The sequence below is a fragment of the Spea bombifrons genome, chromosome 1, assembly GCF_027358695.1.
Source record: "Spea bombifrons isolate aSpeBom1 chromosome 1, aSpeBom1.2.pri, whole genome shotgun sequence".
Classification (NCBI taxonomy): Eukaryota; Metazoa; Chordata; class Amphibia; order Anura; family Pelobatidae; genus Spea; species Spea bombifrons.
Window position 1 is genome coordinate 60,620,993 of NC_071087.1, and position 23,974 is coordinate 60,644,966.

Consider the following 23,974-nt stretch of genomic DNA (forward strand, 5'->3'; position numbering starts at 1 on the left):
GGATATAAGAAATATTTTACTGAATACTTCTAATTGTTAAGACATATTTACAGTGGGATGTAGATGCCCAAAAATACATATTAGATGACAACAGGACACATATCGGTAGGTATATATATATATATATGTGTGTAGTGGAGCAGAGTCTGCAGACCTTTTTTGATCTTTTTAGGTGGGATCTTTTCTGTGCACATCTTGTATGCTTCAGACTGTTGGTACTCCCTGAGCTCCATCATGTACTGCTGCTTGTCCTTCTCTGCCTCATCAAGATATTTCTATAAAACAGAGCATGTTAACTCCAACTGTTAGGCATCATATGGAAAAAGTATAATCATTAGTACTCAAGCATAAATTTATCCGGCTCTTTTTCATTCGACAGCTCTCCTTAGCAACATTATTATAACCGAGCCAAGCTAGATAACAAGCTAGATAGTTAGCAGATACCACATGCTTGTCTACTCAATTTGCATGCTGTCATTAAAAGTGTGGTGTCAATCATTAAGCAGACATTGAATATAAACTCACTCACCCATCTGATAGGGGTCTGTATGTCTTGTTAATGACACCGGTGTAATAAATAAATAGTAAAATGGCTAATAAGCATACAACCAAAAAACCTAATTGCTAAAACTAATACTAATGGAAACGGAAACAAAAGTACTAAAAAGGACAAATACATTTAGCATAATACCGTATTGGCTCGAATATAGGCCGCACTTTTTCCCCCCACTTTAAGTCTTTAAAGTGGGGGTGCGGCCTATATTCGGGGTCTAGCGCCCGGGGTTAGGATACAGATCCCCCGCAGCGGTGCAGGGGACCCGTATCCTACTATCCGATACGCTCAGACAGCCTCCCCTGCCTGCGGCGATGCAGGAAAACAGCCTCCGGGTTGTTTACCCGCATCGCCGCAGCCGGTGACCGTCCGCGCGATGCGTTTTACCTCTGCCCCCAAGACTTACCGGAGCATGATTCCCGGGTGTCTTGCGGGGCCGGCGGGGGACATCTACGCAATACGCGTATACAACTTCCGGTTGTATACGCGTATTGCGTAGATGCCCCCCGCCGACCTCGCAAGACACCCGGGAGTCTGCTCCAGTAAGTCGGGGTGGGCAGAGTGGCAGCATATCTCGGGGGGGGGGGGACAGTGGCAGCATATCTCGGGGGGGGGACAGTGACAGCATATCTCGGGGGGGGACAGTGGCAGCACATATCTCGGGGGGGAGAGTGGGAGCATATCTCGGGGGAGAGGACAGTGGCAGCATATCTCGGGGGGGAGGACAGTGGAAGCATATCTCGGGGGAGAGGACAGTGGCAGCATATCTCGGGGGGGAGACAGAGTGGCAGCATGTTTTTTTTTTTGGTGCTTTTTTAAAGAAAAAAAACTTTTTTCTTTAAAAGAAACCAAACTTTTAGGGTGCGGCCTATATACGGGGGCGGCCTATATCCGAGCCAATACGGTAGTTTGTTTCTGAAAACCAAACCTGCTTCTCTGGTGCTGGCAAACTGCTCCACTCAGCTCCCAGCATCTTTGTGATTTCTGAAAATGGCAAGTCTGGGTGCTGACTTCTGATCCATTTTCTGCGTTCATTCGAATATCTAACATACCCCGTGACTGGGGGTTTGGGTCCACTGGAAACGGTCTTTTTTCTCTTCTTTCCTGTTGTGCACTCCTTCTTCTTACCAGGCTACAAAAAAAGTTAGTTTGATATATGGTTTTATTTTCCACAACAAAACATTGCAGCCGTCCAGTTAGTTTGACTGTTTAAGAGTTTTTCACCCTTGGGTGTCAACAAGAGCAGCAGGCATTTTGTTTTTTATGACATCACACATTTTAAGGTATTATTTTTATTAGACTGATCTTTGTAACAAAAGACGCATTTCTAATAAAAAAAAAGATTTTTTCGATCTGTAAAAACCAATATCCACTACATAACATACTGCCTCTTCATAATCTATATTGGTTGGGATATTAACCTGTAGTGTGCCAGGGGTTTATACAACACATTATGATATTTACCTGCAACTTTTTCCCAGCTTTCTCTTCTCCACTGGTTTGCAGCATGTTCTCTCTCTTCTCGTGTTTAATGGCTACAAGAAAATTTCCACCATGTGCTTAGTTACAGGATTTCTGAAGTAAAAGTATAAATCATAACAGCTGAACTATCCCTGTACAGATGCAGATGGGTATTAAAAATCCCAAATATTATAAGAGTAATATGGGAAGCAATAAATAAAAGTTTCCTTATGTGGCAATATATAATAAGAGAATTCCTGCCCTCACAAAACTCCTGTCAGAGGTCTGGCTGTCTGCACCATTATCCTTCGAGTTAAGCTTCCGTTATTATGATTTCATGGTTATATAGCACAAAGATTTCAGCCAGCGCTGCTTATATTATATACATTAAAAGGGCATGACAAAACTAGAATATACAGACTAATACAAACTGAAACGTTAGATAAAGGAGGCCCTGATTGCAAGTTTACAATCTGAGGGAGAATACATCATTAACAGTAATGCCATGTGTAATGCCATGATGTGCCATGCATGTCATTGGTTGTTAACTGATTGTTTTTACATGAAGTGCTTGGCACGTCAGTGGCCGTTAAGGGGTTAAAAGAGATTGGTGGCTGCTAGGTAAATAGACTTACAAGGTTGAAAATGTTTTTAGTTTTACAAAAAAAGTTATGTTAAAGGTAACTTTCCAGTTCACAAACCTTTATTTTCATTGAACAACTCTTTGGTAAAAATGGGTACATCACATGTGGGGAATCCATCAGTCTCGGGATCTTTGCTCTAAAAACCAGAAAAATAATATTGTATTTCTAGATCCAGGACAACAACCAGTAACCAGGTGATGAAAGATCACAAAAGCATGTACTACTGTAGTTTTGTATGTGTATTATTTTGTACTTCCTGTGATCTCTTTGGTGACTGTATTACACGCTGCCAGTCCCGCTGCGTCGGGACTTCCTTTTCCCTTCCCCTTACCTCTCATGGTATACCGTACTTCCCCTCTACCCTCTCCCCCACCTCCTGTTATACTTGTGATAACCCAATAAAAATATATTACCAAAAAAAAAAAAAAGAAAGATCACAAAAGCCGAAGTAAGCCACATGGAATGCTGTTTCCCAAACACCAAAAAACACCCAGAAATACTAATACAATAAAATACTATAACTTGCATGCAAGCTACTTAAGGCACAGATAAACCATGCCGTATTTACTTCGGGACTGTGTGACAGGAGGAAAACAAAGTTGGATAAGATAAAAAGTAAGAGGCATGCATGGAGTTACTACTTTACTCACTGTGGATGGTTGCTCGTTCAACAAGGTGATAACAGTGGTGGGCACGTTGCCTTCCTCTAAATAAAGAACAAATCACAATAAAAACTACTGATTAAAGTCAAGGATATAATAAATATTTTACTGAATACTTCTAATTGTTAAGACATATTTACAGTGGGATGTAGATGCCCAAAAATACATATTAGATGACAACAGGACACATATCGGTAGGTATATATATATATATATATATATATATATATATATATAGTGGAGCAGAGTCTTCAGACCTTTTTTGATCTTTTTAGGTGGGATCTTTTCTGTGCACATCTTGTATGCTTCAGACTGTTGGTACTCCCTGAGCTCCATCATGTACTGCTGCTTGTCCTTCTCTGCCTCATCAAGATATTTCTATAAAACAGAGCATGTTAACTCCAACTGTTCATATGGAAAAAGTATAATCATTAGTACTCAGGCATAAATATATCTGGCTCTTTTAACTTGTGCATTTTCATTTGACAGCTCTCCTTAGCAACATTATTATTATTTATATGAAGAAAAAATAGGAATAGGATTCTTCTTGTTGACGCCAATGACTTTGTAACTGAATAGATTTGGGTTGCTTGCTCCTAGCCAAGCTAGATAACATAGTTAACAGATACTACATGCCTGTCTACTCAACTTGCATGCTGTCATTAAAAGTGTGGTGTCAATCATTAAGTAGACCAGGGGCCGAATTACCTTCTTTCTGTGTCCTCAAACCGATTCAAAATAGTTTAGAAAGGGCCCCTCCCGACTGGACAATTGCATAATTGTGTGTGTGAGCATGGTTGTGCAATTGTGTGTGAGCATGGATGAGTAAATGTGCGTATGTGTGAGCATGGATGTGTAATTGTGTGTGTGTGAACATGGATGCGTACGTGGGATGTAATGGAGTGTGTGTTAGAATGAATGTAACCATATGTGTTGGTATGAGTGTGTGTAATTTGTGTAAGGGTGTTTACATATGTGTGCCAGAGTGTATGTTGGAAAAGGAAAGGGGCGAGGAAGGCACGGGCAAGTTGTTTGGGGGCAGTGACGGCACAGACTAGCTGTTGGGGAGCCCCTTGGCAATTTTCACATCAGGGCCCTGTGGCTTCTAGTTATGCCACCTGGAAGTAGACATGGAATATAAACTCACTCACCCATCTGATAAGGGTCTGTATGTCTTGTTGATGACACCGGTGTCATAAATAGATAAATAGTAAAACCCATAATAAGCATACAACCAAAAACCTAATTGCTAAAAATAATATTCATGGGAATGGAAACAATAGAACTAAAAAGGACAAATACATTTAGCATAATAGTTTGTTTCTGAAAACCAAACCTGCTTCTCTGGTGCTGGCAAACTGCTCCACTCAGCTCCCAGCATCTTTGTGATTTCTGAAAATGGCAAGTCTGGGTGCTGACGTCTGATCCGTTCTCTGCGTTCATTCGAATATCTAACATACCCCGTGACTGGGGCTTTGGGTCCATTGGAAACGGTGCTTTTTCTCTTCTTCTTTTTTGTAGCCTGGTAAGAAGAAGGGTGCACAAAAGGAAAGTCGGCTTTATATATGGTTTTATTTTCCAAAAAACAAAACATTGCAGCCATCCAGTTGCATTTTAGAAAGGCTACTTTAAAATGTGTACGTTTTTAAATGAACGACTAAGAGTTTTTCACCCTTTGGTGTCAGCAAGAGTAGAAGACATTTTGGTTATCGTGATATCATACATTTTAAGGTATTATTGGACTGATCTTTGTAACAAAAGATGCATTTCTAATAAAAAAGAAGATTTTATGACCTGTAAAAACAATACCCACTACATAACAGATGCTTATTTTGCCTCTTCATAATCTATATTGGTTGGGATATTAACCTATAGTGTGCCAGGGGTTCATTCAACGCATTGTAAACTAATCTGACAAGCGCAGCATGAACACCATATCTGCACTTATGGATGGGACAAAATGTAAATATAAAAAATCATGATCTTTACCTCCAACTTTTTCCCAGCTTTCTCTACTCCACTGGTCTGTGCCATGTTCTCTCTCTTCTCTTGTTTAATGTCTACAAGAAAATTTCCACCATGTGCTGAGTTACAGGATTTCTGAAGTAAAAGTATAAATCATAACAGCTGGAACTGTCCCTGTACAGATGCAGATGGGTATTAAAAATCTGGAATATATATGACATTAAAGCGTCATTAAAGGAAATTAATCCTTACGACAATTGCATTTAATGGAAGGGTTAAATATTCTACTAACGACAAGCTTGCCAGAAACATTAAATATAAAATGCGGTGTGTTGTTTTAAGTGAAATAACTGCCGGTCCCCCTTGACAAACTCCTACAGACACTTACAGATCTCCCTTCAAGGTGCGATTTCACTCTGATGTCTCAGGCGCCACCTTCCGGGAAACTTCCGAAGGGATTCCGCGTCAGGAGAACTCGGATAACAGGTCCTCACCTCAAAAAACGTAAGATCCGAAGCAATCTCACAATAAGCGCTAAGGTCGCAGGCTTACCGTCGCCGTTCAGGTAAACCAACGGTTTCAGCTCTGCGCGAGGTGACGACCTGTGGGGCTCCAGGGGGCGCCGCCGCGCGGTCCGACGCCGCCGCGGGGTACGCTGCCGCCAGTAGCGTACCTAGCGGGGGGGGCGGTCCGCACCGGGTGCCGCTCATCAGGGGGGCACCCGGCACCCCTCCAGAGACGGACAGCAATGTCCGCCGCTGGAGGAGCAGGCTCGCAAGGGAGCGGTGTCGGAGGTCTTTAACAGACCTCCGGCTCCCTTGAGTGATTTTAAGCCGGATCAAGGATCTCCCTTGAACCCGGATTAAAATCACTCAAGAGAGCCGGAGGTCTGTTAAAGACCTCCGATACCGCTCCCTTGTGATCCGCGCGGCAACAGCTGCTGTGCGCCGGGGTTTGTTATCAGATCCCGGCGCACAACACTGAAGCCGCGCCCACCGCTGTCCGTGCCCTCTGACCCGGAAGAAGAACTGAAGAAGAGGAGCGAAGAGAAGGAAGAGGAGCTGTAAGGAGAAAAGAGGAAAGGTAGGAAAACATTCAGTGAGAGTGGATTGGTATATATGTGTGTGGATTAGTATATCTGTGTGGATTGGTATATATGTGTGGATTAGAATATATGTGTGGATTAGAATATATGTGTGGATTGGTATGTGTGTGGATTGGTATGTGTGTGGATTGGTATGTGTGTGGAATGGTATGTGTGTGGATTGGTAAATGTGGATTAGTATATATATATATATGTGTGGATTAGTATATATATGTGTGGATTGGTGTATACGTGTGGATTGGTGTATACGTGTGGATTGGTGTATGCGTGTGGATTGGTGTATGCGTGTGGATTGGTGTATACGTGTGGATTGGTAAGTGTGTGAGAGTGATGGGTGTTATGCTGTACCATTTCCAATGTCTTTTTCTTGCTCTAAAAGTACATCATAACTCCCATCACTCTATACTGTTCCATACAGTGGCAGAGCTGGGAGGCAGAGGCCTTGCACCCCCACCGCAGGACTCCTGAAAGGTAAGTGAACTTCAAAGAGGGAAAGGGTAGATAGTTAGGAGGGGGTAGATAGGGAGAAGGGAGCGAGACAGGGGAAAGGGGGTAGATAGGGAGAAGGGAGTGAGAAGGGGTAGATAGGGCAGAAGGGAGTGAGAAGGGGTAGATAGGGCAATCATACTCCTATCATGCCAAGTCTGCGAGTACATCCTGGAATCTGGGTATGCCTGGGCATGATAGGAATGTGATTGCTGTTAATCATATATATATATATATATATATATATATATATATATATATATATATAATATTGTTATTTAATTGTTTTGTCCTATTTTGGTGTCTTACTTACTTTAAATAAAAGTGTTAGATTTTTTTATGGAGTGGGAGGGGTCATATTCGGTTTTTGCCAGGTAAATGCTGCACTTTCGGTTACAGTCCAGAATTCGTTTCGGTGCATCCCTACCACTAAGCCAGACAATGAAGTGGTAGGCCTACACCACATCAATGTTTGGCGTAGTATATAGTGATTGGGGTTTTGTTACAAGTTTTGTTACAAGTTTTTATTCCTTTCTTTTTTTGGGATGGGGGGGCCCCAGAGGAGTAGTCCGCACAGGGCGCCAGAACACCTAAGGCCGGCTCTGGTGACGACAACCCTATGACGGTATATTGCACTTTTGCCGTCCAATCAGTTTACTCCAATCGAAACGACAAAATGGCGGGCTCACCTCTCTATTATAGGGAAGATTATTATGTCAAAATCATCCCTTAACTTAGTGTTGTATTTTAAAACACTCATGAAGCAATGTAGGTTCCCATCATGTCTCTCTCTCTCTATATATTTTACCCCAAGTTACAGAATGCAATCATCACACAGCCCCAGGGGCAACTTTCCCATACAACAGAAAATATGAAACGTATTTTTATTAACATTTTTGTTATCATTATTAGTATTATCAGTATTATTTTTATTATGTGGCTGTGTTTTGCTTGTCTCTTGTAGCCATTTTCAAGGTAAGTTGATTCTAATTCTAATAGTCTCTGTCTGGAGACAGCCCCCATCAATTTCCTGGATATATAAATACATTTATAAATACATAGAAATTATACCGTGCATTTTTAACCCCTTAAGGACCAAGGTTTTTTTCTTACCGTGTTTGTGCTAAATGACCAGAGCATTATTTGTGTTTTTCTTTATTCAACTGTGATTCCCCACTAACTCATTTAGTGCACCCACACACATTATATATTCTTATTTTCAGCACAACTATTACTTTCTTTTGAAATATTAATTATATATCTGTTAGTATGAAAAATATCTAAAAATGTGGGGAAAATTAGGAGAAAAAATTTTTTTGGTTTCACTTATAAAGACTATGTATAACCAGTGCAAATGGAAAAAACCTCAAACAATGTATTTAGATATTTGTCCTGTTTGTGGAAACACCTCATATGCCTGTTTTTTTCATTTATTTTGGCACTTACAGGGTTAAATAAGAATAATACACATTGCTGTTTCTAAACAAGATTTTTAAAAAATATGGTATGCAGGGAGTTGCGCCACAATAGCAGCCAGAAAAAGAAAAACTGCTAAACAAAAGTATATATATTTTTAAAGTTGACATCCCAAAGTATTTTACTAGTATTCACTAGTATTGTTAAGTATTTTTAACACCAATCTGTTGCAGTAAAATTTCAGTTTTTTCATTTTTAACAAACGGTATTTCAGTAATTTTCCTTGGGTACGTGAAATTACTGAAACAACTTGTGATTTGTATTCAGAAACACCCCCCCCCCCCGAGTACATGAATACCCCATATACATGGGTAGGGCATGTCTTTTATTCACTGCGGGCTCAAAATTGGCACATGCACAGTTTTCAAACATGGAGTTTTGACAGATCAGTTTGCTTGGTCCAGGTCTCACCTGAGACACAGTAAAGATCCCATAATTAATTTTAACCCCTAAAACTGTATATTTTCAAAAACTAGACAGCTCTGGAAATCTGATTATTTGATATGGCCTACTATCCGGTGAGTGTGCTTCTCTTTTGGACTTTTATATTTGGGCTGCAGTTATTTGCACCCTATTGTGTTTATTTGGGACATCTTTAATGCCTGCCACTTCAATTTACCCCATCAAGCCCTATATTTTGGAAAACTAGACGGCCCAATATTTTGAATACTGGTACTTTTACACTTTCCTTGCACTAATTCTACTGCCTACCTTTGTCAAAGTTTGTGGTAGTAATATTTTTTGTGTTTTTTTCCACACAAATTGTATTTCAGTTATAAAGTTACAGCTCCTGGCATATGTCACTTCAAAACTACACCCTAATATGTGTTCACCAACATCTTCTGAGGACAGTGATACCACCCATGCAAAAAGGCTACATTTGAGACATGCGCAATTCAGTTTTTCAACTTACGATTTTGACATCTGGTCCTTCTGCCCCATGTTCTATTTGGGCATCTTTGTATCTGGACAATTCAATTTTACATTCACCTGCCTTCTCAGGAGGGTGTGGAGAGACCCTCTTAGGAACGTGTTTTTTTTATGGGCGTCACCATCTTGGGAGAGGCAAAATCTCTCGCAATGGTGTTTGTGACTGCTCTGTGGAGCGTTCCCAGTGCGTCCGGGGGTGGGTTTTCGTTGTCGCTGAATGTCTCGTTGTCGAGGCATTCCAGCAACACCGTTTAAGCTTAGGAGGTGCTAAGGTTTGGATCAGCGTGTGTGTGTGTGTGGGCAGGCATGTGTAAAGACATTGTGTATGTATATGGGCAGTGTATATGCATGTAAATGACAGGTGTGTGTATATGGCAATGCATATGTGTGTGAGTGTGTAGTGTGAGAGGCACAATTTTCCATTCTTACCTCGGGCGTAAAAGGAGATAGCTATGTCAAAATGCTTCCAAATGTCAATCAATTGCTTCATATTTTTACATGACATAAGTTTTTAACTTCCTTATCCTAGAAGTCTCATCGATTTTGGTTTCCCACATTGCAAATGTTTTTTTGCAATTTGCAATGTTTTTGGGGAGCTTAATGTGACTTTACTTGCAGAAATGAATTTAAATATTAACCAATTTACTCCAAACTCTACACAATGCAAGAGCCCATATATCCAGACATATACTAAAAATGTCAGGGCTTTTGGTAAAGCATACTAAAAGTTATTCACATTTAACTATTTTTAAAAATGTAAATGTAAAAATGTAAAGATCTTAACCCTTTCAGTCCCTGGATTTTTTTACCCTATCTGGGTTTAATTAAGATTCTCCTCTATGTTGATGTACCCACACAAATTATACATCCTTTTTTATTTGAAACCATAGAAACCTGCAAAAAAATAATTATTGTGAGTTCAAGAATGTAAAAAACTAAAAAATATATATTTTTTGTTAAAAAAACGCATTATTGAGGGGAAGAATTCCGTCAAATATGTAAACAGACAGTGTCAGCATATACAAACTTGATATCATTTGCAATTTCTTCTACACAAAATCCATCTTGCATGTATACCATTGGGGAAATCTCCTTATTTCCAAAGCCTGCATGATTATTCCTCCTATTATCTCATCTTATTAACCCCGTGATGACAATTGATGTGCATGTGGCACGTTAAATGGCTGTAGAAAGTGATCGCTTTCTTCACCCAAACGGTATTGCTGTAATGCCTTGATGTTGAGGCATTCAGCAACACCAAGATCAGCAGAAGCGGCCCCGTGTGGCCCCTCCTCCAGACGTCAGCGTCCATCATATACTGTATGGTGACGGATGCCTGATTTAAAAAAAAATGGTTTTGAAATATTAAAACGCTACTTGTAATTATTGCCCTATAGCTTGCAGAAACAAGCAAAAACACTTAGGACAAATAGTAGAATTTATTTAGCAGTTTTTTTATTCGCTTTTATAGGTGAGTGTGACGGAACCCTCCATCACTGGAGAGCCAGCCCCCTCCCTACCGACTATGGGCCGAGGCCTTGTAGAGACTTCTGTGTGTGGATACAGGGGGTCAGTTTCTACTGATTTTCCCCAGGTACGGGTTTTACTACTCAGAGTCTCAAAACTGTAATGTCAGCTGGACATCCTGTTGCAGGAAGAAGGCTCATTGTCTTTGCATTGGGAGCATTGTTGATTTTATAGGTGTGAAGTGTTTCCACTGTTATTGTGTGAGTTAGCCCTTGTCTTAAGACCCCTTGTAGGTATGACTAGGTGTCACTGCTGCATACCTAATTATCAATTAAACAATCCTGTGAGCTCCTGTTATTTCTGTGTACTAGCCATTGTCTGTCTCAAGCCAATTATATGTCTATCATCATTCCATGTCTACGTCCCCAACTAATGTAATTATTTATGTCTCATGTCATACTGTCCTTCCCCGGATATTGTGTTGCAGGATTTGATCTAATTCCTTCCTTCCTGACATGGTAATTTGCCCCTTTTCTTACTTGTATATATATATATATAGCTCTGTATTTGGTTAAAATAAAGGAGTCCTGTTTTCACCTCAACATGAGTGTTGCCTGATGCTTGGGATGGGCTGCAATGATCCTTTATTGACGTTTTCAGGACAATAGCCACGCTGTGTAGCTAAGCTTCGGATGGCCACAGTGCCAACGCAGCTCTGATACAGCGACATCCCCCCTTCTATCTACAATGCTGGTTTTGCCTGGCACTGAAGGGGTTAATTGTTGGTGTCCCAGCAGGAGGAAGCAACGTTTGGCAGGAGTACCCAGTCGGCATACAGGGTGTCCTGTCACAGTGAGTAAAAGATTTTTCAAGTCAGAAAAAGTCCTTTTTTTCTCAATTTGTCACCATTTTTTATACTTTTTTATAGTAAATTATCAAAATAATGACATGATAAAGGAAAGCCCTTCTTGTCTTAAAAAACAATATATTACTTGTGCGGGTTCAGTAAATGAGAAAAAAGAAAATGACAACAAAACACGGGCACTGCAGAAATGTTAAACAGCCATGTATCTCTCCCATTCTCTCACACTCTCATTCTCGTTCACTTTCTCTCATGCTCTCTAAATGTTTCCCTACCTTCTCTGCCGACCACTTCTGCTTCTGCTGACCGCTTTCGCTTCTGCATGTTTTTCTGCATCTTCTTCATCTTCTATCTTGAATCCCTAATCTGGCATCTTCCTTCTTCTTCCCCATCTCGGCAGACATAACCAGGCAACTTCCACCAAAATAGCAGCGCTGTGGTGGAAGAATCGGGGAAGAAGACGTCACCAAAAGCACCAACTATGGGCAACATGGTGACACTTGCGGTGACATCCTCTCTCGATTCTATAATCGGGGGAGAGGAAGGTACTGCAAGCGCTGCCTTCAGGAAAAGTGTTCTTATGTTTGCCATGTCATAGTGGAACCAGTCTACATGAATTGTGTGTGTATGAATGAAAATATGAGTGAATTAATGTGTGGATGAATAGCTTGAAAATGCACTAATGAATATGTGTAAATGATTTGTGTGAATGATTTAGAGAACTAATCATTATATGAATGATTGAGTAATTGACTGTATACGTGTTTGTGTGTATCATAGATGTATAAGTGATTTGGGAAAAGGCAAAGATGCCACAAGCAGGGTGTTTGAGCCTTGAGGACCTAGATAGCACAGGCAGGGTGTTTATGGGACAAAGATGGCACAGTGTGGGCTGTTTAGGGACAAAGATATCCTACACTGGGGTGTTTGGGGGCTAAGATGGCTCATGCTGGTCTGTTTGGGGACAAATATGGCTCACACTGGGCTGTTTGGGAACAAAGTTGACTCATGCTGGGACAAGTCCTATGTGTGTAATTTGGATGCTGTGGGCAGTGTGGACTGTGATCTATGCCTGTAATTTAGGGGGTATTTACTAGGGCTGCAACTAACGATTATTTTTATAATCGATTAGTTGGCCGATAATTTTTTTGATTAATCGATGAATCAGATAAAAAAACAATATGGAAATTTTTCATTTATTTAAAATAATGGAATGAACAAACTGGGTGTTAAAAACAAACATCACAATAAAAAACTTAAAATTTACATTACGTGTCATTAACCTTTTTATCTCTATCGCAATGGCATTTCCCTGATTCCCTTCTTATTTTTCTGACATAATAATAAAAGCTATATTTTAAAGTTACAAGATCGCATTTCTTGTTTTTATTTCCTTTTATTTGCCAACCTGACCCCGAGTTATGCACATCTGACCCCAGGCTTGCCACTCTGCCCCCCAGATATGCCTTATACCTCCTATATGCCACTCTGCCTCTCTGATATGCCACTCTGCCCCGAAATGTCTAATAGCCCCTGATATGCCTTATACCCCCTATATACCACTGTGCCCCCGATATGCCTTATACCCTCTATATGCCAATGTGCCCCCTGATATGCCTTATACCCGCTATATATGTCACTGTGCCCCCCCTGATATGCCTTATACCCCCTAGATATGTCTTATGCCCCCTGATATGCCTTATACCCCCTATATGCCACTGTTCCCCCTGATATGCCTTATATCCCCCTATATGCCACTCCTCCCCCAGATATGCTTATACCTCCCTATATGCTTTATGCCTCCCTATATGCCACTCTGCCCCCTAATATGCCTTATACCGATATGCCTTATATCCCTATATGCCAATGTGCCTCCCTGATATGCCACTCCGCCACCCAGATATGCCTGATACCTTACTATTTGCCACTCTGCCCCCTGATATGCCATACTGCCCTTAGATATTCCTTATAGATATGCCTTATGCCCACCTGATATGCCTTATGCCCCCCTCCCATACTCACTGGGGTCTAGTGGGTGCAGCCGATGAACCTCTGCTGCTGGCCAGCACTTTCGCTAGAGCTTCTATGTCTGAGCACCAGAAAGTCAGGTGACGCTGGGGACAGTGAGGTGAGGTGGCCACGATGGGGTCCTGCTTGGTGCTCTTGTGTAGCAGATTTAGTTGTTTACAAGATAGAAATTATCAGAAAAGACTAAAGTATCCTAATATATATATATAGCTTGGAGTAAAGAAGAGGATCGGAGATGGAATAGAAGCATTTGAATACTTAAAAGGGAATTAACAAAGTAGAAGAGGCAAGCTTATTTAAAAGTAAGAACAGGTCATAGTCTAAACCTAGAGGGTCAGAGGCTTAGGGGCAATGTAAGTGTCATGTTAACCTCTTTTGTTTCCCTGTCTTGCTGTGGTCCATTTCTGGATTTCCGTATGTTCTGTCCTGAACCTCTGATTCCTGGATTCTTGTTCTGCTCTTTGCTTCAGCTCGGTTTCCTTTATAAGGTGTGCCCCACCTATTATATTTGTCTGAGTCTGCAGTCTAAAGGTATGTCCTTCTCTATTCAGTTTCAGCTTTGGTTACTCTGCAGGCGGGGTTTAGTACTGTGGCATAGTGGTGGGCTAAGCATTCTATGGCCATATGATGTGAAGGAATCTCCAATTATTATCACATACTCCTAGGCTAGTCCTTTATTTATGTGTGCTTTGTCTGTTATGCTCATTGCTCTGTCCCCCTTGCTTGCTATGTTTCCCTTATATACTCTGCTTAGCTTCCATTCTCCAAGCCTGCAGCATCCTGCACATGATTCTAGTGCCATGTCTCATGCCTGATCCAGGGTGCCTGCAGGACATCTCCAAGTTCTGGTTAACATCAGCTGCTATGTCAGGGTGCTGGTATGTGGCTGCACAACCCTAGATGCCCACCCGGGAGAGTGCAGTCGCTCTGCACCACGCCCTGTCCTACTCCGCTACTGCGCAATAACTCCTAAACTCCATCTTTGGGCGCTCTGGGCCGTTACAGTCGCCTGAATGGACCCAGTTCCTGACAGAATGTTTGAGTGTGGGGCACTGTTGGATTTCTGGGCAGACTCCTTACCTGCTTGCCCAGTCCCTTCTTTAAAGAGGCACCCGGTGACCGGAAAACACTGTCTGGCCTGCCGGAACCAGACTCCTATGGACTAGCCGGCTATGGGGGCTCTACAAGCCAGGAAACACTCGATGCACCTGAGCAGGACCTAGCCGCAAATTCATGGAACTGTGCGGCAGCTAGGAACCGCGGCGATGCCCACCGACAATTGGAACAGTGTTGCTACGGACGCCCTTTGCACAACCAAGTCTCTTTTTTGAGGGTATATTGAGCATGTGGTGGGCAACACTCGTTCGGGAGCTCGTTCGGCAACTGTGGTTTAATCACCAATTTCTAGGACTGCGGTTTACTCAGCCGCAGCTATGGTACTCTGGCCCAGCTACTACATGGACTATTCCCGGGGATGTTTCCAACACTGTCTCTCAGGGTACCGACGTTGGATCATGTTACTTTTTAGATCATAGAATCTTCGGACCCTGAGCTCTCCAATGGTACCCCGGGATTGACACCGCTCTGCAGGGATCACCCTAAAATAGGGACTCTTTGACGGATGGGCATTGTTGGCCATAGAACTGTATGATGGTTCTGGGATGCCTGGTGGATGATGGGATTATACCTTTAATCTTATCATGTTTGATATATGTATATATATATATGTGTGCTGTCCTCAATAAAGAGAATTCTGTTTTACCCCTACACTAAGAGGGTAGTAGATAAATGGAATAATGCCCCAGCAGAGTTGGTGGGAGATATTACAGTCAGTGGATTTAAACAGGGATGGGATAGACATAAAGCTATTGTCACTATGGAACCAGACCAAGGACTGATGTGGATGTGGATCCCTTAGATCTGGAAAAATGGACAGACTAGATGGGCCGAATGGTTCTCATCTGTGGTCAAATTCTGTGTTTCTATCATGTCATGAAAATGACATGCATAAAGATTTTGGGTTTAAACTGTCTTGTATGACAGATGCTTGCTTATATTTGGATGTTGCGTTAGCTATAAAAAAAAGCTCTCTATAGAAAAAGGCAAAGAAACTCAGCCGCTCACTTCATGTCTTGGCTCTGTTGTGGGGGCAGGTACAGAACTGTCACCCGCTCCCGGGTTCCTACTAGACATACCTTGCGTCAGGGTAAGGGGAAAGTGGCGGGCAAGGGATCCTCTCTCACGAGATCTTCCCCTGCTGGAGGAGCTTGGCTTCAGCCGGCACAGGATTTAAAAATCCGGAAGTTCCAGTCTCTTTACCCCAGACATGATTTTCTCATTCTCTGTGGTATTCGCTCCGTTTCAGAAACATCACCTGGCATACTCAAGAACATTATCTTTATCAATTTTAACATATTTATCTACTTATTCTGGAGCCTCCTCACTGTTAGGATCATCGGTACCCTGGTGGACGTTACTTGGGGGTTTTCCACTTGTACTGTTTTGCTGGGAGAAGAACTTTTGCGGCGAGTTCTCCGGCAAACGGTAGACGAGACAAGAACAATAGTATGGGTGCCGGCATTGTAAATACCCGTCTGGATCTGTGTCACACAGAAAGTTGGTGACAAAGGTGTTCCTTTTGCTATTGTCATTGAACACATTCAGCTAACGACTGTGTTTGCTTTAGTTTTAATAGATGTGTTAAATGAGTTAGATGTGTTTTTACAATAAATAACTAAAACATTTGATGTCTATTTCACAGTAACACCAAATTTCAATGACATAAAATCAAATTGGTAGTCCAAAAATAAGTTTCATTAGCACAGCATTGTAGACTTTTTGGAATAATACCATTTTAACTAAAGGTGATAGTAATTTGAAAGAATTACTCATAGACAGCAACAATTATGAGAACAAACCTTTTTATTTAATAGTAAACATTGTATGGATAGTTTAAAGATGGAGCTGCCTCTGGACTCACGAAGAGTCATTCTTCAGCACGGAGGAAAGAAAAAACCTTGTTTTATTGAAGGAAATCTCTGGGAAGCCATGGCTCGAAGAACTGCCCCTCCCTCTGGGCACTAAGAGGCTAACTCTGACTAGTACTAAAATGTAAAGAATTTTTTTCTTAAAATGTCATAGCAACAAGAAATACATAGACATGTTGACAGTCTTCAAATCTGTTGATGGAAACCTGACGCTCTGCGGATCTCTTTGCCGGGGAGCCGACACTCCGCAGATCATTTTGCCAGGTAGCCAGCTGTCTTGAGATGGTCCTTCAAAAGTGTTTGCGCTCTGTGTGTGTGTGTGTGGAGAGCCAGCGTAACATATGAGACTTCTACTATGATGACACAATGATAGCTGGCAGGAGAGGTTCCATTGGTCACAAAGCACGGTGAAGCATATAACTAAATACTACAGCTTTATTTAAAAAAACAAAATTTGCAAATGTAAATCACAAAGATGCTAATCCATTAATTTTATTGAAAAGACTACATTTTACATTTCCTTTTAAGTGACATTTTAATGTGATATTTGAAACTATGAGGATTTACCTTTTTACTTTTAATTTGAGGCCCCCTGGTGTTGAAGATGTGAGAGGAGACCAAGTGAAATGTGGGAAGGGAGAGCTAAACAGATATGCTTGGTGGTTTGGAGATGTCTTTCCATGCATATATGTTTCTTTTTAGTAATAAAATAACTATGGAATAACTTTATGAAGTGTACTAAACAACATTCAATGGAGGGTGGACCCTAAAGGTCAGAAAGGAGTTGTTTTGCTTTTTTTCAAGAGTTATAGAGCATCCCTTTCCTTTAGTTTGCTCCTTGTTGGAGTCCCTTCCTGAGCATAATCGCTTGACACAATGCAGTCTATTCAAGGTCAGATTGCACACTGTTCCTGCAACATTTCTACAGGTGGAGCGCTATGATACAATTGTAACAGAATATAACAAAATAGTATTATCACAAAAGTAAAACATGATACTTAAGTAAACTGTTAGATGGTCCTGAAGAGCTTCATTTGAGAATACAATTTATCTTCCTCTTCTTTTTCCTCAAAATATCAGGGTATTATAAAATAGAAAAAAACAAACATCGCAGACACTGTGTGATACGATTTTAAATACACAATCTCCCCCTCTGTAGTTCCACTCACAGATTAAAATACTGCTCAGTATATCGGCTTGTCTTTTTTTCTTTTCTTTTTTCAGATCCCAACCTCCAACATATAGTAGATGGCGCTGGCTCATACCGTAGAAAGCACAAGGGAAATACGATATAGTGTAACACGTTTTTAATCATATAAAATTGAAAAAGATTAAAAAAGGCCAACTCTTAGCTGTGGTGACTACTCTCACGAGAGTCACCACAGCTAAAAAATGACTTTTTCTCACTTTTGCTAAAAATAATGAAAAAAACCTGCTAAATAGATTATACTGTTTGTCTTGAGTTTTGTTTAGAAATACCCAATGTTTTTTTTGTTGTTGTTGCCTTTTTGTGCACATTATTTTCCCCCCATGGTATGAGGGCATAAATTGAATTGACATAAATTGACATAATATTTTGGAGGGCTTAATGGCATTATTGGGATTTTAAAAAGTGAATGGCAGCGGTGGGAATCGAACCCACGCTCTCATTGAGACTGGAGCCCGCCTACTCCAGTGCCGTCTACCAGTAGGCCACGCTGCCTTACATCAACTGTCACTTGTGGTTGTCATTTAGTACCTTCCTGTGTCTTGTGAACGATCAGTGCAGACGTGTATATATATATATATATATATATATATATATATGCACAATGTCTATCCCTCGCATGCTTAAACTCCTTCACTCTATTAACCTCTACCACTTCTGTTGCAAGGCTATTCCATGCATCCACAACCTTTGTAAAGTAATATTTCCTGATTTGCCCCTCTAATTTAAATCTATGTCCTTTGGTTTTGGTAGTTTCTCTTCTTTTAAATATACTCTCCTCCTTTATCTGGCTGATTCCCTTTATGTATTTACATGTTTTTAATCACATACCGCCCAAACCCCTTTCCTTTCATACAGTCCCAACCTCAACATCAACTATTTTATGCATTCCCCTTGGGTTTTCATGCCCCAGGGGCATTATCTTGCATTTATCCACATAAAACACCAGTTGCCACGGCTCCTGCGTGTTTTTATAGTTTACCTAAAACATTTGGCATTTGGCTTAGCCCTCCAGGAACATTAATATAGCAAAAATACACATATAATTAACTTTATATGCCTGTGCGTTTGATTCCATACACGTGTTAGCAAAGGTGTGCGGCTGAAACACCTAAACTCAATAATTAGGAGGGGTGTCCCAATCCCTAGAAGGTAGAAGGTAAGCAGGCATTGCAAGAGTGAGAATCTGACTATACACACCTAGAACCCTGGAGCTCAGACCCTGAGTGTTCCAGGTATCGGCGGGATAGGCAGTGGTATTAAGCTATGGGGTTTGCATATAACGACCAAGACTAGTACAAAGGGTGATATCCATAATCATTAGTATTAAAAACCATAAGTGTACCTACAGCATTAATATGTTCAGTGAAGCAAGCATGTAGGATCTGAAGACAATTTAGTTTCAAAGATGTATTTTGTTCTGAAACAACTTCAAAGGAACAGTGTGTCTTACAGCACTTTCTTTCTTTGCTTGGCGTTTAAAAAGAGGGTGTGGGTAACTGGGTGATATATTATTTGGGCAAGAGTGAGATCAAGGTTCTTTTTATGAGCTAAGAAATCCTAGTACAATAAAGTATGAAGAAAATGGAACTAATCCTCAAAAGAACCAAAGTAAGCAGATGTCTTGTCAAGTTTGTACATAACCATAGTTTATGAACCTCCTAAGAGACTGTAAGCTCACAAGACCAGGGATCTCTTTTCCTTCTTTACCAGATTCCTGAAATACATACATCGCCTACATAGCCGTGGTGACTACTCTCACGAGAGTCACTAACAATGCATAGAGTCCGTCTCTAGCAAAGGTTTGCTCTTTAAAGACAAAATCTTTTTGTTTTGTTTTTTAAAATCCTCATGGAATGTTGACAACGCTTTATAGAATGTTACTTACATAAAAATATATGCTTTTTAGTAATTAGCTAAAAGCTTCCAATGTTAAGCTTACCTCTGCTGCCCACTTCTGTAATGTCCTTTGTCTCTGTTGTGGTTGGTCAAACTGGTGACCAACAGTGCAGGCACCGGCAGTGCATATACCTGTTTGGATTAACACAGAAAGTGGGTGACAAAGACGGTTTCCTTAGCTTTTGCAGAACTAATCCAGGAGTCCTGGTCAACGGAGCTGATACCAAGGAGAAATATAAGAAGAAGAGAAGAAGTGGAGCTGGCTGAAAGAAGACGCGTTGGGGCCAGCGGACAAGGTAGAGCAACTTTTTTCTTATTTAGAAAGAAATATTCATTAACAATGATTATGAGAATAGTCAAAGCTTTTTTTTCTTTATCATTTTAAATATTGGCTGAATGGGTGAGGTGGTGGCCACGATGGGGTCCTGCAGATTTAGTCGTTTACAAGATAGAAATTATCAGGAAAGACTAAAGAATCTTAATATATATGTATAGCTTGGAGTAAAGAAGATGATCGGAGATGCAACAGAAGTAGGGCTGAAACAACGAATCGATAAAATCGATAATAATCGATAACGGGGAACGCTCGCGGAGGTAAGTAAAAGGAGCCGAGTGCTCCAACAACGAATCGATCACTCGATTAATCGATAACGGAAATCGTCGACAACGATTTCCGTTATCGATTAATCGAGTGATCGATTTGTTGTTGGAGCACTCGGCTCCTTTTACTTACCTCCGCGAGCGTTCCCCGCTTCTGCTACGCGCTCTGCAGTCTCCGCCTTCTTTTAGCTACGTGACGGATGTGACGCGCTTCAATCAAGACTTCAATAAAGTTTTAAACTTGAAGCTTGGAAGTGGAACGAGTCCGTAGCGGAGGTAAGTATTCTTTATGTCTATGTGAGAATCGCTCTGTGCGAGTGGCTCCATTCGAACAGAGGGATTCGCTCTGTGCGAGTGGCTCTATTTGCACAGAGCGAATGGGTAGGAGCCAGGGTAGGAGACTGGGTGCAGGGCAGAGTGGGGGTGGGGATGCAGGGCAGGGTGTGAGTGTGGGTGCAGGGCTGGGTGGGGGGGCAGGGCAGGAGACTGGGTGCAGGGCAGAGTAGGGGTGGGGATGCAGGGTGTGAGTGTGGGTGCAGGGCAGAGTGGGGCTGGGGGTGCAGGGCAGAGTGGGAGACTGGGTGCAGGGCAGAGTGGGTGTGGGGGATGCAGGGCAGGGTGTGAGTGTGGGTGCAGGGCAGAGTGTGGGGGCAGGGCAGAATGTGGGGGCAGGGCTGGGGGCAGGGCAGAGTTGGAGACTGGGTGCAGGGGCACAGTGCAAAGTGCTGGGGCACAGTGCAAAGTGCTGGGGCACAGTGCAAAGTGCTGGGTGCAAAGTGCCAGGGCTGGGTGCAAAGTGCTGGGTGCAAAGTGCCAGGGCTGGGGCAAAGTGCTGAGTGCTGGGCGCAAAGTGCCAGGGCTGGGGCAAAGTGCTGGGTGCAAAGTGCCAGGGCTGGTTGCAAAGTGCCAGGGCTGGTGCAAAGTGCTGGGTGCAAAGTGCCAGGGCTGGGTGCAAAGTGCCAGGGCTGGGTGCAAAGTGCTGGGTGCAAATTGCCAGGGCTGGGGCAAAGTGCTGAGTGCTGGGTGCAAAGTGCCAGGGCTGGGTGCAAAGTGCTGGGTGCAAAGTGCCAGGGCTGGGTGCAAAGTGCTGGGTGCAAAGTGCTGGGTGCAAAGTGCCAGGGCTGGGGCAAAGTGCTGGGTGCAAAGTGCTGGGTGCACAGTGCCAGGGCTGGGGCAAAGTGCTGGGTGCAAAGTGCTGGGTGCAAACTGCCAGGGCTGGGTGCAAAGTGCTGAGTGCTGGGTGCAAAGTGCATAAATATTGTGTTTGGGTTCTTGTACTTTGAAAATATTGTTTTTTATTACATCATAACAAAATAAGAATGTTAATGTAAATTTTAAGTTGTTTTTTAACATCCAGTTCATTAAATTATTCTAAATAAACGAAAAATGTGCATATTGTTTTTTTTTATCCGATTAATCGATTAATCGAAAAAATAATCGGCCAACTAATCGATTATTAAAATAATCGTTAGTTGCAGCCCTAAATAGAAGCATTTAAATACTTAAAAGGGAATTAACAAAGTAGAAGAGGCAAGCTTATTTAAAAGGAAGAACAATGTTAGAACAACAGGTCATAGTCTAAACCTAGAGGGTCTGAGGCTTAGGGGCAATTTAAGTGTCAAGTTAACCCTTTAAGGCTGAAGACTCGTGGGGTTATGTTTGAGTGTGGGAGTAGGGCACTTTTGGATTTCTGGGGAGACTCCTTACCTGCTTGCCCAGTCCCTTGTCTGGGGAGCACAGGGTGAACGGAAAACCCCATCTGGTCTGTTGGAACCAGACTCCCATGCACTAGCCGGCCATGGGGGGTCTGCAAGCCAGGAAACACTCGATGCGCCTGACCGGGACCTAGCCACAAATTCATGGAACTGTGCGGCAGCTAGGGACCGCGGCGATGCCTGCCGACAACTGGAACAGCGTCGTTACGGATGCTCTTTTGAGGGTACATTAAGCTTGTGGTGGGCAATACTTGGTGATGGTTACAGAGAGGGAGCTCGTTTGGGAACCGTGGTTTAATTACCAATTTCTAGGACTGGGGTCTACCCAGCAGCGGCTGTGGTACTCTGCCCGGCTACCGCATGGACTATTCCCTGCCGTGGTCCTCGCTTTGATATCAAGTTGGTTGCATTTTTGTTCCCGACCCTTGGCGTTCCTGACCTTCCTTTTGTTCAGCGATTCGAATTTGTCCGCCTGACTACGCGCTCTGGAATTTAACCCCTGTTCATCTGACTAGCCATCTAGTGTATGACCTTTGGCCCACCTTACGTCCCGCTCTGGTTGTGATTCTGAGCTTGACTACATTTGTTTTTTTGGGGGGTTTCACTAATTTAGCGAATCGTGCCCCAGACACGATTTTCCCATTCTCTGTGGTATTCGCGCCGTTTCAGAAACTTCACCTGGCATACTCAAGAACTATCATTTTAACACATTTATCTACGTATTCTGGAGCCTCCTCACTGTTAGGATCATCGGTACCCTGGTGGACGTTACTTGGGGTTTTTCCACTTGTACTGTTTTGCAGGGAGAAGAACTTTTGCGGCGAGTTCTCCGGCAAACGGTAGACGAGACAAGAACAATAGTACGGGTGCCGGCATTGTAAATACCCGTCTGGATCTGTGTCACACAGAAAGCTGGTGACAAAGGTGTTCCTTTTGCTATTGTCATTGAACACATTCAGCTAACGACTGTGTTTGCTTTAGTTTTAATAGATGTGTTAAATGAGTAAGATGTGTTTTTACAATAAATAACTAAAACATTTGATGTCTATTTCACAGTAACACCAAATTTCAATGACATAAAATCAAATTGGTAGTCTGAAAATAAGTTTCATTAGCACAGCATTGTAGACTTTTTGGAATAATACCATTTTAACTAAAGGTGATAGTAATTTGAAAGAATTACTCATAGACAGCAACAATTATGAGAACAAACCTTTTTATTTAATAGTAAACATTGTATGGATAGTTTAAAGATGGAGCTGCCTCTGGACTCACGAAGAGTCATTCTTCAGCACGGAGGAAAGAAAAAACCTTGTTTTATTGAAGGAAATCTCTGGGAAGCCATGGCTCGAAGAACTGCCCCTCCCTCTGGGCACTAAGAGGCTAACTCTGACTAGTACTAAAATGTAAAGAATTTTTTTCTTAAAATGTCATAGCAACAAGAAATACATAGACATGTTGACAGTCTTCAAATCTGTTGATGGAAACCTGACGCTCTGCGGATCTCTTTGCCGGGGAGCCGACACTCCGCAGATCATTTTGCCAGGTAGCCAGCTGTCTTGAGATGGTCCTTCAAAAGTGTTTGCGCTCTGTGTGTGTGTGTGTGGAGAGCCAGCGTAACATATGAGACTTCTACTATGATGACACAATGATAGCTGGCAGGAGAGGTTCCATTGGTCACAAAGCACGGTGAAGGATATAACTAAATACTACAGCTTTATTTAAAAAAACAAAATTTGCAAATGTAAATCACAAAGATGCTAATCCATTAATTTTATTGAAAAGATTACATTTTACATTTCCTTTTAAGTGACATTTTAATGTGATATTTGAAACTATGAGGATTTACCTTTTTACTTTTCATTTGAGGCCCCCTGGTGTTGGAGACGTGAGAGGAGACCAAGTGAAATGTGGGAAGGGAGAGCTA

General features: G+C 42.0%; 1 protein-coding gene and 1 pseudogene across 1 annotated transcript; both read right to left on the minus strand.

Moving 5' to 3' along the window:
• Positions 1-2,316, minus strand: part of LOC128490717 (SWI/SNF-related matrix-associated actin-dependent regulator of chromatin subfamily E member 1-related-like) — a 3,695-nt pseudogene extending 1,379 nt beyond the window's left edge.
• A 391-nt stretch (positions 2,317-2,707) lies between these two features.
• On the minus strand, positions 2,708-4,923 carry LOC128490795 (SWI/SNF-related matrix-associated actin-dependent regulator of chromatin subfamily E member 1-related-like). Its single transcript, XM_053462905.1, has 4 exons — positions 4,657-4,923; positions 3,578-3,698; positions 3,309-3,364; positions 2,708-2,794 (listed from the first exon to the last, which is right to left on the minus strand). The coding sequence occupies exons 1-4, from the start codon at positions 4,921-4,923 to the stop codon at positions 2,708-2,710; spliced, it is 531 nt and encodes a 176-aa protein (XP_053318880.1).
• Positions 4,924-23,974: the final 19,051 nt, after the last annotated feature.